The 17,828-nt window shown below is 42.6% G+C and overlaps 1 protein-coding gene across 1 annotated transcript in view; it reads right to left on the minus strand.

Annotated features, from left to right (window-relative positions):
* LOC133564869 (lactase/phlorizin hydrolase) overlaps positions 1-10,468 on the minus strand; it is a 28,502-nt gene extending 18,034 nt beyond the window's left edge. Inside the window, exons 1-7 of the mRNA XM_061919410.1 lie at positions 9,904-10,468; positions 9,719-9,786; positions 8,200-8,277; positions 8,026-8,119; positions 4,065-4,149; positions 3,317-3,995; positions 1-649 (exon numbers count right to left, since the gene is read on the minus strand). Of these exons, the coding sequence (XP_061775394.1) occupies positions 1-649; positions 3,317-3,995; positions 4,065-4,149; positions 8,026-8,119; positions 8,200-8,277; positions 9,719-9,786; positions 9,904-10,468 (2,218 nt within the window). The remainder of the gene's footprint in view (positions 650-3,316; positions 3,996-4,064; positions 4,150-8,025; positions 8,120-8,199; positions 8,278-9,718; positions 9,787-9,903) is intronic.
* Between the last annotated feature and the right edge of the window lie 7,360 nt (positions 10,469-17,828).

Below are 17,828 nucleotides of genomic sequence, written 5' to 3' on the forward strand. Positions count from 1 at the left end.
CTTTTAGAGCCTCATTGATATAACTTCTCATGTACTCAGTTCTACTCGTGTCATTAAGCGGGTCCTCACCCTGGTCTGTTGGCATGCCATTGCCTGTTATATAAATAGGCACTTTTTTCATGTTTAAGTACTCAGTGGAGATGTAGTTCAGAAGCCTTCTTAGACCCCAAGGTGCAGAATAGATCCAACCAGACGCTGTAGGGGGCCATGATGGATCAATACTGGCTTGAAAATTACCCACCCCCTGCGGACCTGGGGCACAACCACCATCAGCGTTTTTAACCAGACGTGATGTATAATGGTTTAATCCAAAGAAGTCAGCTGTTCCGTTGATCCTCAGACTCTCTGTGGGTGTGAACACTGGAAGAATTGCAGGCTTTGAATGAGGACATTCATCGGTTTTCTTTTCGATCTGACTCTTTAGCGTTGCAGGATAATCCCCGTTTACAAATATCGGATGCGCAAACCATCCAAGCATGAATTGCAAATACCGATACGCAGATGATATATCCTCCGGTCTGGAAGGGTCCATAGGCTCAGCCCAGTCCGAGTTTAAAGCGATTCCCACTTTACCACCCTGTATGCTTCTGTATTTGTCATTGTAGACATGCCATGCCTCTGCATGAGACTTTATTATATTGTGAGTGACCTGTAGACAGAAGTAAGATATTATAAGCAGAACACATCACAAGAACTTTCAACTGTGTTTACATGGCCAATGAAGGGTCGGTTTATAAGACAACATTCAAGTAGCTTGTACGAACTTGTTCCGGATTTGTATTTTTGAAACATTTAACATTCAGACCATGAATTGATTAACATGGACCCCGACTTAAACAAGTTGAAATACTTATTCCAGTGTTACCATTTAGTGGTCAATTGTATGGAATGTGTACTGTACTGTGCAATCTACTAATACAAGTCTCAATTAATCAATCAGTCAATCAATCAGACGACAACATTTTGCCTGTCTACACAGGTTTTATACAGTAAATGGAAGGTCCTCCCCATTGGTCTCAGAGATTGACTTATTTTCCAAACAAGTACGTCACCCTTGTTCTAAAGTCTCAAGGTAGCGAGACTGCAAAACCCATCTCCAGAAAACTTAGACTTTGTCTGGAATTTGAAACAGCTGTACTCATGGCCTTTTCTCTGAGGCAACTCCCTTCTTTTCTAAGGAGCTTCAACTTTATCCTAAATTGTTTTGAGTCAGACAGCAAAGAAATGCAGCAACGAAGGCCCAACCTAAGTTCTCGGGTTGACTAATCGCCTATTCTACTATCCAACTAATCAACCCGCCACTAATCGCCTATTCTACTATCCATCTAATCAGCTATTCTAATTGGCTAATCAACCCACCATTAATCAACTATTCTACTATTTAACTACCGACTATTCGACTATTCATTCATTTCATCCATTCATTTATGCCGATAACCCAGTTTATTTGATTGCTTCAAATCAAATATCAATAAATCACAAGGAAAGAAGATTGAGTTGTCCCTTTGTGTCCTTTTTGAGTCCCACTGGCCCTTTCAAGTTTGGGCACAGCTGCAAAAAAACCTGAAGAACTTGACATTGGTGTAGTGTAAGGAAGCAATAGAGAAACACGCTGAATTTAAAATTATCTTTACGATTTACTTGTTAATGTTAAGCAATAGGCCCTGCGATGAGGTGGCGACTTGTCCAGGGTGTACCCCGCCTATCACCTGAATGCAGCTGAAATAGGCGACAGAGACCCCCCGCGACCCCAAAAGGGACAAACGGTAGAAAATGGATGGATGGATGGATGTAAAGCAATAGTTGCAGTCATTCACTGTGTTTGTTCTGATCTTTGAAGTGGTGTGTTTATTCTGTGTAGGTTTTTATAGAGTTTTATGATGGCAAATTGTCTCTGATGGTAGTGCATTTCAGCTAAGGGACAAGCTACATGCAGAACTTCAACATTTACCATTTTTTGTGTGTTCATGCTCTGATTTGATTGATTGATTGAAACTTTTATTAGTAGATTGCACAGTTCAGTACATATTCCGTACAATTGACCACTAAATGGCAACACCCGAATACGTTTTTCAACTTGTTTAAAGGGGAACATTATCACAATTTCAAAAGGGTTAAAAACAATAAAAATCAGTTCCCAGTGGCTTGTTGTATTTTTTGAAATTTTTTTCAAAATTTTACCAGTCCCGGGAATATCCCTAAATAAAGCTTTAAAGTGCCTTATTTTCGCTATGTTCGAAACCACTATCCATTTCCCTGTGACATCATACAGGGCTGCCAATACAAACATGGCGGTTACCACAGCAAGATATCGCGACATTAGCTCGGATTCAGACTCGGATTTCAGCGGTTTAAGCGATTCAACAGATTACGTATGTATTGAAACAGATGGTCGGAGTATGGAAGCAGATAGCAAAAACGAAATTGAAGAAGAAACTGAAGCTATTGAGCGAATAGCTATTGACGCTATTCGACCATAGCATGGGTGTACCTAATGAAGTGGCCCATAGCATGGCTGCCTTATTAGCATCGCCGGTAAAATGTGCGGACCAAACGATCAGGACTTTCGCATCTTGTGACACTGGAGCAACTTAAATCCGTCGATTGGTAAGTGTTTGTTTCGCATCAAATGTGGGTATCTAGTTTCAAATGTACATACAGCTAGTGTAAATAGCATGTTAGCATCGATTAGCATAGCATGTTGGCATCGATTAGCTGGCAGTCATGCCGTGACCAAATATGTCTGATTAGCACATAAGTCAACAACATCAACAAAACTCACCTTTGTGATTTCGTTGACTTAATCGTTGCAAATGCATCTGCAGGTTATCCATACATCTCTGTGCCATGTCTGTCTTAGCATCGCCGGTAAAATATGAAGACACTCTGGCAAATTCAATGGGGGTCTGGCGGCAGATTTCTTGCCAGTGCTGCAACTTGAATCCCTCCCTGTTAGTGTTGTTACACCCTCCGACAACACACCGACGAGGCATGATGTCTCCAAGGTTCAAGAAAATAGTCAAAAAAACGGAAAATAACAGAGCTGAGACCCGGTGTTTGTAATGTGAAAAGGAAAATGGCGGGTGTGTTACCTCGGTGACGTCACATTCTGACGTCATCGCTAAAAGACCGATAAACAGAAAGGCGTTTAATTTGCCAAAATTCACCCATTTAGATTTCGGAAATCGTTTAAAAAAATACATGGTCTTTTTTCTGCAACATCAAGGTATATATTGACGCTTGCATAGGCTTGGTGATAATGTTCCCCTTTAAGTTGGGGTTCACGTTAATTAATTCATGGTACCGTTGCTCTCACCTGATAGGACGCCACAACATAATCCCCCACTTCAGGGGGATGCTCACCAGTTCCATATCCAGCATGGCTAACTACCCAAGGGCTGCTGAACGTGTTCCAGGTCTTGACCCTGTCCCCAAATGTGGAGTAGCAGAAATCAGCATAGTCTTTGAAGGCGTCAATGATGGAAGCATTGGTCCAGCCACCATGATTCTGGAGTTCTTGGGGTAGATCCCAGTGGTACAAGGTGACAACTGGTTGTATTCCAGACTCAATGAGAGCATTAATCAACTTATCGTAATAGAGAACTCCTCTATCTGATTTGCTTTTCTGATAGCCTGAAGGGAAAATGCGTGCCCAAGAGATAGAAAACTGATAGGTGTTGACTTGAAGACCTCGCAGAAGGTAGACATCATAATCCACCTTGTGGTAACTGTCACAAGCCTGATCCGCCGTTTGATTATGCATGACTTTGTTCTCATGACCAAAGCGATCCCAAATGGTTTCTCCCTTCCCGCCTTCAGCCCAGCCGCCTTCAACTTTGAAGGCCTCACTGGAGGTTGCCCATTGGAAATTGGAGGGGAACGATCCGTTCAGGAGCACATCTCGTTCAGATTCGACCTGTTTGCCAAACGTATCCCACACAGTCTGATAGCTGCTTTCTATCCACGTTGTTCCACTGAAGAATTCAAAATCACCACTGTTGTAAAACACACACAAAAAATAATCAACACATTCCAAACTTTTTCAAACAGTGAAAAAATATTACCTGGTAAGAAAGTCCTCCATATCCATCATACCTAGCATGTCCATAACGTCACATCCTTCAAGTTCCACGTCATTGTTTTTCAGAACTATGAGTTAAAGACAGTTATTGTCATGAGTGATAAGTGCGGACATACAGTTGAGTTATTGACTGATTTTTAATGAACATGATTTGACCGACTCAGCTAACTTTGATTGATGCATGATCTGATAAAAGTCCGTCCATGTGCACATACACTAACAAGGGTTATACTAGCAATAGTCATATGATAGGACTTTATAGCATTGTATCACTGATATTGAAAAATAGATTAGATTTCATAACCTGTTGACGAAGAAGATTGCTCTTTTATGATACAAACCCCGTTTCCATATGAGTTGGGAAATGGTGTTAGATGTAAGTACAAACAGAATACAATGATTTGCAAATCATTTTCAATCCATATTCAGTTGAATATGCTACAAAGACAACATATTTGATGTTCAAACTGATAAACATTTTTTTGTTTGCAAATAATCATTAACTTTAGAATTTGATGCCAGCAACACTTGACAAAGAAGTTGGGCAAGGTGGCAATAAATAATGATAAAGTTGAGGAATGCTCATCAAACACTTATTTGGAACATCCCACAGGTGTGCAGGCTAATTGAAAACAGCTTTCCAAAAAATGGTCAGTCTTTCACAAGAAAGGATGGGGCGAGGTACACCCCTCTGTCCACAACTGCGAGAGCAAATAGTCAAACGATTTAAGAACAACGTTTCTCAAAGTGAAATTGCAAGAAATTTAGGGATTTCAACATCTACGGTCCATAATATCGTCAAAAGGTTCAGAGAATCTGGTGAACTCCCTGCACCTAAGCGGCATGGCCGTAAACCAACATTGAATGATCGTGACCTTCGATCCCTCAGATGGCCCTGTATCAAAAACCGACATTAGTCTCTAAAGGATATCACCACATGGGCTCAGGAACACTTCAGAAAACCACTGTCACTAAATACAGTTTGTCGCTACATCTGTAAGTCAAATTAAAGCTCTACTATGCAAAGCGAAAGCCATTTATCAACAGCATCCAGAAACGCCACCGGCTTCTCTGAGCCCGAGATCATCTAAGATGGACTGATGCAACGTGGAAAAGTGTTCTGTGTTCCAAAATTGTTTTTGGAAATATTCGACATCGTGTCCAGACCAAAGGGGAAGCGCACCATCCAGACTGTTATCGATGCAAAATTCAAAAGCCAGCATCTGTGATGGTATGGTGGTGCATTAGTGCCCAAGGCATGGGTAACTTACACATCTGTGAAGTGACCATTATTGCTGTAAGGTACATACAGGTTTTGAAACAACATATGTTGCCATGTAAGTGCCGTCTTTTTCATGGACGCCCCTGCTTATTTCAGCAAGACAATGCCAAGCCACATTAAGCATGTGTTACAACCGCGTGACTTTGTAAAAAAAAAGAGTACGGGTACTTTCCTTGCCCACCTGCAGTCCAGACCTGTCTCCCATCGAAAATGTGTGGCGCATTATGAAGCATAAAATACGACAGCGGAGACCCCGGACTGTTGAACGACTGAAGCTCTACATAAAAGAAGAATGGGAAAGGATTCCACTTTCAAAGCTTCAACAATTAGTTTCCTCAGTTCTCAAACGTTTATTGAGTGTTGTTAAAAGAAAAGTTGATGTAACACAGTGGTGAACATGCCCTTTCCCAAGTACTTTGGCACGTGTTGCAGCCATGACATTCTAAGTTAATTATTATTTGCAAAAAAAAAATAAGTTTATGCGTTTGAACATCAAATATCTTGTCTTTGTAGCATATTCAACTGAATATGTGTTGAAAATGATTTGCAAATCATTGTATTCCGTTTATATTTACATCTAACACAATTTCCCAACTCATATGGAAACGGGGTTTGTATTTTGGCTCATGGAGTAGCAGCTGGGAAGTACAACATAATATATCTGCAAATGATGACCAAATTAGTGAACACTTTGTTAATAACTGAGGCATAATGTTAGATATATTTATTACATTTTATCTTAATCACTTTTGTATAATGTTATCATTTGAAATCAGATACATTACAGTTTGCTGTGGATTAATTTGGTCAAATCCCAAATTTTTTTAGTTGAAAAAAAAAAGTATCCCGCATATGGTGCATAATATTTAATAACAGTCATATGTTCTGTCACGTTTACCCAAATTTGTCGGCGAGCAGACAAAAGGGCTTATAAAACTGTATAGGATGGAAAGCGACCTGAAAGTGCACGTTTCCTTGATATATTGTAATCCACAGCAAGATTTTGTCTTGACCTGAGATCCACAAAGCGAAGAGAAAGCACGCCCTGACTCCCCTCCAGGCACATTTTCTTTGAACTGTTTTGTGACCAAAGGCAGCGGCTGTTTACGACCCCCTTCCTTTAGAAACAGCTGTTGCCATGTAATCAGGGAAAGTCCAAATAAAAGAGGAGGCGTACACTCTTTCGTCAGAGCGTGGTGGGAGACTGTACAAGAGTACAGCCCAGATGTTTCTCCTCAGTGGAGCTAAATTTAATTCTGTCTCTGTTTGATTCCTTGCTTCTTTGTCTGCTTAATAGATGTCATCAGTGTTGACAGTTTTAGTTTATTTCAAACTTGCATACATTGTGATCCATCACATAATTACAGTTTTGTATTTCAACACGTCTGAAAAGGAGTTGGAAGAGGCAGATTTTATTTAAACATATACCCCCTTTTCGGTTCACAGCAATTGTTTGATTGATTGATTGAATAATGTATTAGAAGTTTGCTAAGGAAATATGCATTCACTGGTAGAAGGTCAACCAAAAGAAAGTTATTCAAGAAAGGCTTGGCTTGTTTCAATTGAAATCCCTTTTTAACTCATATAACATTGAACAAGTACTATGCAGAAAGTGTTTACAAGATAAACAATACTGCAACAAAACAAATTAAGATTTAAAATAAATAAAAAAACAGTAACTATTCCCAGCCCGTAGATGGCTTTTCAAAGCGGATTTGAAGAAAATAGGGGTTTTATACTCATTTGTTATCGGTAGGGAGTTCCACTTTTCGATGGTATAGCAGACAAATGAATTTGAGCCTTTCTGGAGACAAATCTATGTTGAACGTTATTTGTAGAACTACCTCTGGTGTTGTAGTGATGAACATCTTTCATGTTTTAAGATGATCTAAATTTAGTGGTACAGTGCGAGAAGTTGTACTCGGTCGGCCCCCAAAGGAAATGGTTGGCAGAGAGCTGAACCCCTGATGGAATCAGTTTGTTTTTGGGCTGTCTGGAGCTTGGTTTTAGGGCCTTTGAGGCCTCAAGGTACCAGACATGGATGGACTCCTTAGTCAAAGTGGGGCTGAATGAGTGCTTGTACTTAGAGTCTTCAGCGTATGTAGGAACCAAATTCGTTGTTTGATTTTACTAACTATTTTAGTAGTAGTAGTAGTCAACTGGGGAGACGACTAACACTTTTCTTCACTTCCTGTGCTCAATGTACAATTGTGAAAAGCATTTAAATCAGATTGATAATGCATTAATCTGTAATAACGCGTTCATTTTGACCACCCTAATCCTAAAAGATAAGCCTATCGTGTTACGGGTCTTGATCTCCTATGAAAGTTTCCTTAGTTTATGTATTATTTCCTATCCTATTACTTTTGTTTTCCATTTCTTGTTTGCCAGTCAGTATGATTTGCTTTACTTTGCACTTAACATGCTGCATTGCCTTTTCTATGCTTCTTGTGCACTTCCCTGCTGCACTATGTTTGTTTTTTTTTCCCTAACAAAAGGGAGTTTTACTTGCACTTTGCCTGCTTTCTTTGCATCCTGGGGCGCAGAGCAGCAAAACCCAACCCCAAACATTATGGCAAGTTAGAGTAGAGTTAATAGTCTCCTCCTTATGTGTAGCTTCATCTTTTTATTTCCTCCTCAATTTAACAAAGCTTTTTTTTACCTTGTAGAAAATTTCCAAGAGCCTGGAACTGACTGTCCGTGCAATCAAGGAGTGTCAGCTGGTACACTAGGATGGGCACACCCCTACTGGCCATCTACAACACAATAGATTGTGATGCAAGAGCCGAGAAACATAACGTGAGTAGAAAATGAAACGTAGCTGGAGTGACATCACCTGCAACCCTTTCAGCTCTTTTGCCAAATCCAATGTGGAGACGCAGTTGTACTCCAAGTGCACGGGGAGGTAATGCATCTATTGAAAAGAAGCGATAAGGGAAAGGAGGTGAGGACACATTTTAATACATGGAACTTAAAATGTCCGATTGTCACACGGCTGTGACTTGAATGAAATAGCTGTGGAGCTATTCGAGGGTGTATGTGTGTTTGCCCAACCAGTCTACATGTGCTTTGTGGACATGGAGAAGGCATTCGACCGTGTCCCTCGGGAAGTCCTGTGGGGAGTGCCCAGAGAGTATGGGGTATCGGACTGTCGGATTGCGGCGGTCCGCTCCCTGTAGAATCAGTGTCAGAGCTTGGTCCGCATTGCCGGCAGTAAGTCGGATACGTTTCCAGTGAGGGTTGAACCCTGTCAAGGCTGTCCTTTGTCACAGATTCTGTTTATAACTTTTATGGACAGAATTTCTTGGTGCAGTCAAGGCGTTCAGGGGATCCGGTTTGGTGGCTGCAGGATTAGGTCTCTGCTTTTTGAAGATGATGTGGTCCGGATGGCTTCATCTGGCCAAGATCTTCAGCTCTCACTGGATCGGTTCGCAGCCGAGTGTGAAGTGACTGGAATGAGAATCAGCTCCTCCAAGTCCGAGTCCATTGTTCTCGCCCGGAAAAGAGTTGAGTGCCATCTTCGGGTTTGGGAGGAGATCCTGCCCCAAGTGGAGGAATTCAAGTACCTCAGAGTTTTGTTCACGAGTGAGGGAAGAGTGGATCGTGAGATCGACAGGTGGATTCGTGCGGCATCTTCCATATTGCGGACGCTGTATCGATCCGTTGTGGTGAAGAAGGAGCTGAGCTGGACGACAAAGCTCTCAATTTACCGGTTGATCTACATTCCCATCCTCACCTATGGTCATGAGCTTTGGCTTATGACGGAAAAGACAAGATCACGGGTACAGGCGGCTCTCTCTGAGAGATAGGGTGAGAAGTTCTGTCGTTCAAGAGGAGCTCAAAGTAAAGCCGCTGCTCCTCCACATCGACAGGAGCCAGATGAGGTGGTTCGGGCATCTGGTCAGGATGCCACCTGAACGCCGACCTAGGGAAGTTTTTAGGACACCTCAGACCGGTAGAGGCCACAGGGAAGACCCAGGAAATGTTAGGAAGACTATGTCTTCCGGCTGGCCTTGGAACGCCTCGGGATCCCCCGGGACGAGCTGGGCGAAGTGGCTGGGGAGAGGGAAGTCTGGATTTCTCTGCTTAGACTGCTGCCCCCACGACCCGACTTCTGATAAGCGGAAGAAGATGGATGTATGGATGGATGGATGGATGTTAATAACGCTCACCATAAATCAGTTTGAAAAATGTACAACTGATAGACGTGATTTGTATTGGTATCGGCGGATCTCACTCATGAATGTTCAGTACTGGAATCGGCAGCATACAACCCTGATAGGAACATCTAAAACTAGTTCAGTGATGGATCAGTGCGACTGGGCGGTGACGACATGACAGAAGATGGATCTTACGGTAATTGAAGGTTGAATCTGTGAAAGCGTAGCGACATCACCCGCGGTCAGCTCCAGTGAAACTTTCCCTGAGAACACGAAAGCATTAAGTTCCATCCCGTTATGCGTCAATTTACCAGGAAACACACAGTATTTTCATTCTGTATTTGTAACAAAGTAAAATGTGAATATTTCAAGTTTCTCACCTTTGAAGCGTTGATGGTAGAGTTGGTAAATACTTGGATATAACTTGAGTATATGTCGCTGATAACTAGCATCGTCCACATGACTCAGTATCAGCCAGGAAGGTGCCAGATCTGCAAACTCCCCAAAGACGTACTCGGCGTACGACATAAACATCCGCCGCAGATCTTCGCTCTCCCATCCTCCGAACCGCGATCGTAGCGTCTCCGGCACGGCGTATCCATCAAGGACGACAAGAGGCTGCAGGCCAGCCTTTGTGAGCTGAGTCAGCAGAGTCCGGTAGCAGGTGACCACGGTCTGTTCGGGGTGGCTGCTGAGGCCTGCGGGTAGGAGTCGACTCCACGACAGCGGTACTTTGAAATGCGTCACGCCTCTACTCCGGAGGTACTCGAAGTACGGTCCAGTTCCAGGAGGTACGGACTGACCGCAGTCAAAGACCTCGTTTTTCCTATGGCCTGAATTTTTAAGTGGACCTGCGAGAAGCATGAAACCCTCGCGTTCGTTCGCCTCACCGCTGCCATGCAGACACACAACCACACACAAACACACAACCAGCAAGCTCGTCATTGTGGTGGGAAGTGACCAGAGCAGAAAGACCTTCTCTTTATCCTACCTAATGATGTCATGAGCTCGATAAACACACTGGTTAATTGTTTTATTGCAGCGCCACGATAAGCCTAGTAAGACTCTGGACCTGCGCACTTAACATATTGTTTTCATTATCAGTGTTGTTGGCTAAATTGACGTCTACTGTATCTTCTTCAGGATCATGGGGTCACACTGGGGGGCCAATTTGTATGTGTGTATAAATGATATATACGCATTTAGCTGAAAAAAATCTGCTGTACAGTATGTGTGTTTCAGTGACGTGCTGCCGGGGGGTAAAAAAGGCTTGACCATGAGATGTTTTAAAACTAAGTAATAAAATAAAATACGTTTTTGAATTTATATTTTGGTCTATGCTTTCTGTGTGATTGTGGTGTGGTTCTTGTATATTTTGATAATTTTCATGGTCAAATCACCCTGATGAAAATAAGGCAGACGAGAAGTGAGGCAGACACAAGTGGTGCCTCAACGGCTTGTTGCCTCGAGGAAAAGGCAGGCCATGAGGCAGCAAGTACCTACGTCTCAAAGTAGGGGGCGATACATCAAAAGTTAATGAACTGCCAACACCGTTCAACCCTTAGGTAGTAGAAGAAGAAAACAAGAAACAACAACTGCTACGCTCCCCGCAAAGTGTGAGGCATTTTCCCCCTCAAAATGGAGAATTTGATCTCTAAAATAAGGAATTTTTCAGTGAATTTTAGCTATATATATATATATATATATATATATATATATATATATACATGTATTCTATTATTCATGTATATGTATATATATATATATATATATATATATATATATATATATATATATAAAATAAATATTTGAATTTCAGTGTTCATTTATGTACACATTTATACACATACCACTCATCTACTCATTGTTGAGTTAAGCGTTGAATTTTCCATCCTTGTTTTTCTAACCATATGCATGTAGAGTAGATGGCAGTATTGTCCTGTTTAAGAGTGTCAAACATTACCATGAAAAGATTAATGTGGACCCCGACTTGAACAAGTTGAAAAACTTATTCGGGTATTACCATTTAGTGGTCAATTGTACGGAATATGTACTGAACTCTGCAATCTACCAATAAAATGTTTCAATCAATCAATCCATGCTGTTTACGGCAGACAAACTGCTTTGCGGTAGACAAAAACGGACTGCTGTTGTTGTGTGTTGTTGCTGCGCTGGGAGGATGTAAAGGAAACTGCCTAACAATAAACCCACATAAGAAACCAAGAACTCGCCCTCGATCATTCTACAGTTATAACATTATTGGGCAGACATGCTGTGGGAAAGCGGACGTGAAAACAGGCTCCGGTCCGCATGGAGCTGGAGGGGGCGTGGCCTCCAGCTCCGCCTGAATTTCGGGAGATTTTCGGGAGAAAATTTGTCCCGGGAGGTTTTCGGGAGAGGCGCTGAATTTCGGGAGTCACCCGGAAAATCCGGGAGGGTTGGCAAGTATGATCCCGACCCCCGGCCAAATTGTTTTAACCAAATGTGGCCCCCAAGTCAAAAAGCTTGGAGACCCCTGGTCTAGGGTCTGCTCTGCGGTGCTTTGTTAATTGTGTGCAAGTGTGTTGAAATGTTTTATTCTAGCATCATACTGTTTGTTTTGGGGATTTTCAGCCGGTGCCATTGCATCATACTGTCATGTTTGTAAATCTGACTAGTGAAATAGTGTGAAATTTTGGTTATCTAGGCACTATGGGTTCTTTAATTGCATACCATAATGTGTTAATAAGCTTAACAGCCTTTATAAAAATATAAATTTTAGCCAGTCTCTTTTGCCCATTTAGTGTTGCCAATCAACCTATCCCCAGGTGGATGTCTTTGGAGGTGGGAGGAAGCCGGAGTACTTGGAGGGAACCCTCAGAGTCACGGGGAAAAAACATGCAAACTCCACACATAAAGACCTCGAGCCCGGGATCGAACTCAGTACCTTCGTATTGTGAGGCACATGCACTAACCTCTGTGTGTGAATGTGAGTGTGAATGTTGTCTGTCTATCCGTGTTGGCCCAGTGATGAGGTGGCCAAGGAAGTATTTCGTTCGTAGATCCAGTAGTAATAGTTTCATGTACTAGCACATGACCAGAAGTGCAGAAGAAATGGATGGTTATAATAATAATAATAATAATAATAATGGTCACTATGGTGCTATGTTTTACTAAAGGAGATGACGACACAGACACCAGGGGGTTATTTTAAGATTTATTATATATATATATATATATATAAAAATAAATAAATATATATATATAGCCCTGCGATGAGGTGGCTGCCTTCCGACGGATTGTAGCTGAGATTGGCACCAGCGCCCCCACGTCCCTAAAGGGAATAAGCGGTAGAAAATGGATGGATGGATAGAATAATAATAATAATAATAATAATAGCATACCAGGCAATGTGCAAATGTTGCATAAAGTGTCGCAGTTTTTTAAAGTCTCAATTTCATAAACCCTTTTAAGCCTAGAACAAAAAACATATTGCCAATTGTCAGAAATAATCTACTTTTTGATCCCCCAAACTCAAAATTCTAATTTATGTGAAATAAAAAATTCAAGAATAAATAAATTCACTAATAGAAAAACTTTATTTCTTAATGTAAAATGAAGTCCTACGATGAGGTGGCGACTTGTCCAGGGTGTACACTGCCTTCTGCCCGATTGTAGCTGAGATAGGCACCAGCTCCCCCCGTGACCCCAAAAGGAATAAGCGGTAGGAAATGGATGAATGGATGGAAGTCATAGAATGGTCTTATTAGATCCACAGTACATACCTACTTAGTAACACTGGCAATGAGTGACCACAAGAGGGCGGTCTTTCCAAGGTATTGGCAGGCAGTCTGCTGTGAAACGTTTCAAACGTTCTATAATACCCTATAACTCTTTAAAAAAAATGTTTTCATTAGATAACATTTGTTTTTTCATCTTAAGTGCTGAGTAACTCATGGAGACTCACGCTCAGCAGTAAAATACATTTGTATAATGAAGATAGAATGAGTCTAAAGGTTTGATCTATCATCAAAGTACAAAATGCATAGTTCGACATTAGAGCAGGGATATTCAACTGAATTGTTTTAGGGGCCACATTTACAGAACGCTAAGGAATGGGGGGCCCTCCACCATTAGTATCCGCCGAAAGCCGCTGAGATAGGCTCCAGCACCCCCGCCACCCCAAAAGGGACAAGTGGTAGAAAATGGATGGATGGATGTATAATCTGGAAAACTGTCCTTTTAAGTGGACATTTCATTTGTGTCTTTTTACCGTAAATGTTGAACGAGAGACGAGAAAGTCTATAGGAGAGAGAACTCTACATGTCCGAGTCCAAAGGGGGGGAAAGTCAAGGATTGAGAGAAGCAGTCAGAGTCCAAAGGGAGATCTAGGGAAAAGTGAGCTTTGAAAACGACGGAGGGTACTGCGGGGACGACACGAGAAAACACACACTGAAAACACGGAGGGGAAACCAGAGAGAGAGCAAGGTTGCATCAAGCATCAGATGATCACTTACTGTACGCCAACAGAAGATTATATTCCGGCCCGGGATGGCAGGTTGAGCAGGCTTAAGAAGGCAGCTCGCTCATCACATGCAGGTGGGCTGAATGCCGGTGAATGATTGCAGCTGGCGGCTAAAAGTTTGAGCTATCATAAAGTACAAAATGCATAGTTCGACCTTAGAGCAGAGATATTCAACTGAATTGTTTTAGGGGCCACATTTACCAAAGCTAAAGAATGGGGGGGCCTTCCACTATTAGTACCCACCAAATGCAGCCGAGATAGGCCCCAGCACCCCCTGCAACCCCAAAAGGGACAAGTGGTAGACAAATAGATGGATGGATGTACAATCTGGAGAACTGTCCTTTAAAGTGGACATTTGATTTGTGTCTTTTTACCGTAAATGTTGAACGAGAGACGAGAAAGTCTAGAGGAGAGAGAACTCTAAATGTCCGAGTCCAAAGAGGGGGAAAGTCAAGGATCGAGAGAAGCAGTCAGAGTCCAAAGGGAGATCTAGGGAAAAGTGAGCTTTCAAAACGACGGAGGGTACTGCGGGGACGACACGAGAAAACACACACTGAAAACACGGAGGGGAAACCAGAGAGAGAGCAAGGTTGCATCAAGCATCAGATGATCACTTACTGTACGCCAACAGAAGATTATATTCCGGCCCGGGATGGCAGGTTGAGCAGGCTTAAGAAGGCAGCTCGCTCATCACATGCAGGTGGGCTGAATGCCGGTGAATGATTGCAGCTGGCGGCTAAAAGTTTGAGCTATCATAAAGTACAAAATGCATAGTTCGACCTTAGAGCAGAGATATTCAACTGAATTGTTTTAGGGGCCACATTTACCAAAGCTAAAGAATGGGGGGGCCTTCCACTATTAGTACCCACCAAATGCAGCCGAGATAGGCCCCAGCACCCCCTGCAACCCCAAAAGGGACAAGTGGTAGACAAATGGATGGATGGATGTACAATCTGGAGAACTGTCCTTTAAAGTGGACATTTGATTTGTGTCTTTTTACCGTAAGTGTTGAACGAGAGTCGAGAAAGTCTAGAGGAGAGAGAACTCTACATGTCCGAGTCCAAAGAGGGGGAAGTCAAAGATCGAGAGAAGCAGTCAGAGTCCAAAGGGAGATCCAGGGAAAAGTGAGCTTTCAAAACGACGGAGGGTACTCCGGGGACGACACGAGAAAACACACACTGAAAACACGGAGGGTAAACCAGAGAGAGAGCAAGGTTGCATCAAGCATCAGATGATCGCTTACTGTACGCCAACAGAAGATTATATTCCGGCCCGGGATGGCAGGTTGAGCAGGCTTAGGAAGGCAGCTTGCTCATCACAGGCAGGTGTGCTGATTGCCGGTGAATGATTGCAGCTGGCGGCTAAAAGTTTGAGCTATCATTAAAGTACAAAATGCATAGTTCGACATTAGAGCAGGGATATTCAACTGAATGGTTTTAGGGGCCACATTTACCGAAAGCTAAAGAATGGGGGGGCCCTCCACTATTAGTATCCACCAAATGCAGCCGAGATAGGCCCCAGCACCCCCTGCAACCCCAAAAGGGACAAGTGGTAGAAAATGGATGGATGGATGTATAATCTGGAAAACTGTCCTTTAAAGTGGACATTTGATTTGTGTCTTTTTACCGTAAATGTTGAACGAGAGACGAGAAAGTCTATTGGAGAGAGAACTCTACATGTCCGAGTCCAAACAGGGGAAAGTCAAGGATCGACAGAAGCAGTCAGAGTCCAAAGGGAGATACAGGGAAAAGTGAGCTTTCAAAACGACGGAGGGTACTGCGGGAACGACACGGGAAAACACACACTGAAAACACGGAGGGGAAACCAGAGAGAGAGCAAGGTTGCATCAAGCATCAGATGATCGCTTACTCTACGCCAACAGAAGATTACATTCCGGCCCGGGATGGCAGGTTGAGAAGGCTTAAGAAGGCAGCTCGCTCATTGCAGGCAGGTGCGCTGATTGCCGGTGAATGGCGTGTCCCTGGATGTTCGCGTCCGTGTCCGTGTCCTAAAGTGTGCCCTGGCCATGACATATGGTGCTACTTGGAGAGCCAAGGGTTTTCTGAGGTGGTACTTGGTGAAATAAGTTTGACAACCACAGGAGCAAAATTGTGTTTTAAGGAATTTTCTGCCAAAATGTTTGTCTCCCAAGTTTTGAACTGAGCTCGGGGGCCGGTATGGTTGAATAGTCACGCATTCGAGTATCAGTCGTCGCCGAAATATTTCCCACAAACCCAAAAAACAATCTTGTGACACTCCAAGCTGTGACTGTGCCTCTGAAGACCACATTGCAGAATATTCCAGACGTCATTATGTACCAGAATGAATTATTCAGTCAATAATCAGCGGTGGTGCATAAGCTTCAAAACATGCTCTCATTCGGATCCCAGCTCTCTTTATCACAGAGGCGCTGTGTTGCGGCACAAGCCCGAGAGGTAACGATGGCTCAATGTTGTTTGCATTTCCCAGAGCGAGAGTGTTTTAACACAAGCCCGAGGACATTTCATCGACACAAGCGCGCACGATGAAGTGTGTTCACTGAAACAAGACACAGCCCCTTCGCCACCTGCGTTGGCGCGCCATTACCGACGTAATCAGAAGTGGTGCCCTGCTGTTGATCCGAGCAAATTCTTGCCGTGCGGAACTCTCCCCTTTGTGTCGTGCAGCTTAAGTGATGCTGATTGCAAACTGCTGCCTGCCTTGATGAACACTTCATTTGTCTATTTTGTTCTATCTAGTCCAAGGGTAGGGAACCTATGGCTCTAGAGCCAGATGTGGTTCTTTTGATGACTGCATCTGGCTCTCGGATAAATCTGACTTAACACGATAAGTAATGAATAATTCCGCTTGTAATCAAAGTGTTAAAAATAACGTTCAAAATATAAAACATGCTCATGCATTTGAATCCATCCATCCTTTTTTTCTATCGCACTTGTTCAAGAAGTTGCATTAAGGGTAAGAAGTGATTTATTTATTATTGGTTAGTTTAGGGCTTGCCCTCCTGGGAGTTCTTCAGACCACCAAGCACCGACATAAGAGCCTGTTTCAGGGATACAATATTTTTTTTTATTTTTCAACAAGTCTCTGAGTTGCTTTCGAGCATATGTCGTTTTCTCTTTCGTTCTCGCTCGCACTCAAGCTCCAGCCCCAACCCTGTCTCTCCTCCTGGCTGCTGCTTATAAACAGAACGACAGGTGATTAGATAACAAGGCCCAGGTGGGCCATCTACGCACCTGTTGCTGATTTCGAGGCCGGTCCTGGCAACACCACGCTTTGCTGCAGGCCCGCAGGTCACGCCCCTTCCAGAGTTAGCTTCAGAATAACAAAGTTATTACAAAGAATAAGAGACCTAATATACTCTAGAAATGTTGGTCTTACTTAAAAATGCACGCGTTTAGTTGTGTTCAGTGTTAAGAAAATATTACATGGCTCTTATGGAAATACATTTAAAAATATTTGGCTTCTTGGTTCTCTCAGTCAAAAAGGTTCCCGACCCCTGATCTAGTCCAACTCCAATGTGTTTCTAGCTTTATAGTAAGCTGTTTAGTTGACAAAACGGTTCTGTTACTATGGCTTGTTGTTATAGTGTCAAGTGTCGGAATTGACATCCAAAATATACCCGAATCTACACAAGATCTTATAAAATACATAATAATATACACCACAAATATTACAAACCCCGTTTCCGTATGAGTTGGGAAATTGTGTTAAATGTAAATATAAACAGAATATAATGATTTGCAAATAATTTTCAACCCATATTCAGTTGAATATGCTACAAAGACAACATATTTAATATTC

This window comes from Nerophis ophidion, linkage group LG13 (genome assembly GCF_033978795.1).
Source record: "Nerophis ophidion isolate RoL-2023_Sa linkage group LG13, RoL_Noph_v1.0, whole genome shotgun sequence".
In the NCBI taxonomy this organism is placed as follows: Eukaryota; Metazoa; Chordata; class Actinopteri; order Syngnathiformes; family Syngnathidae; genus Nerophis; species Nerophis ophidion.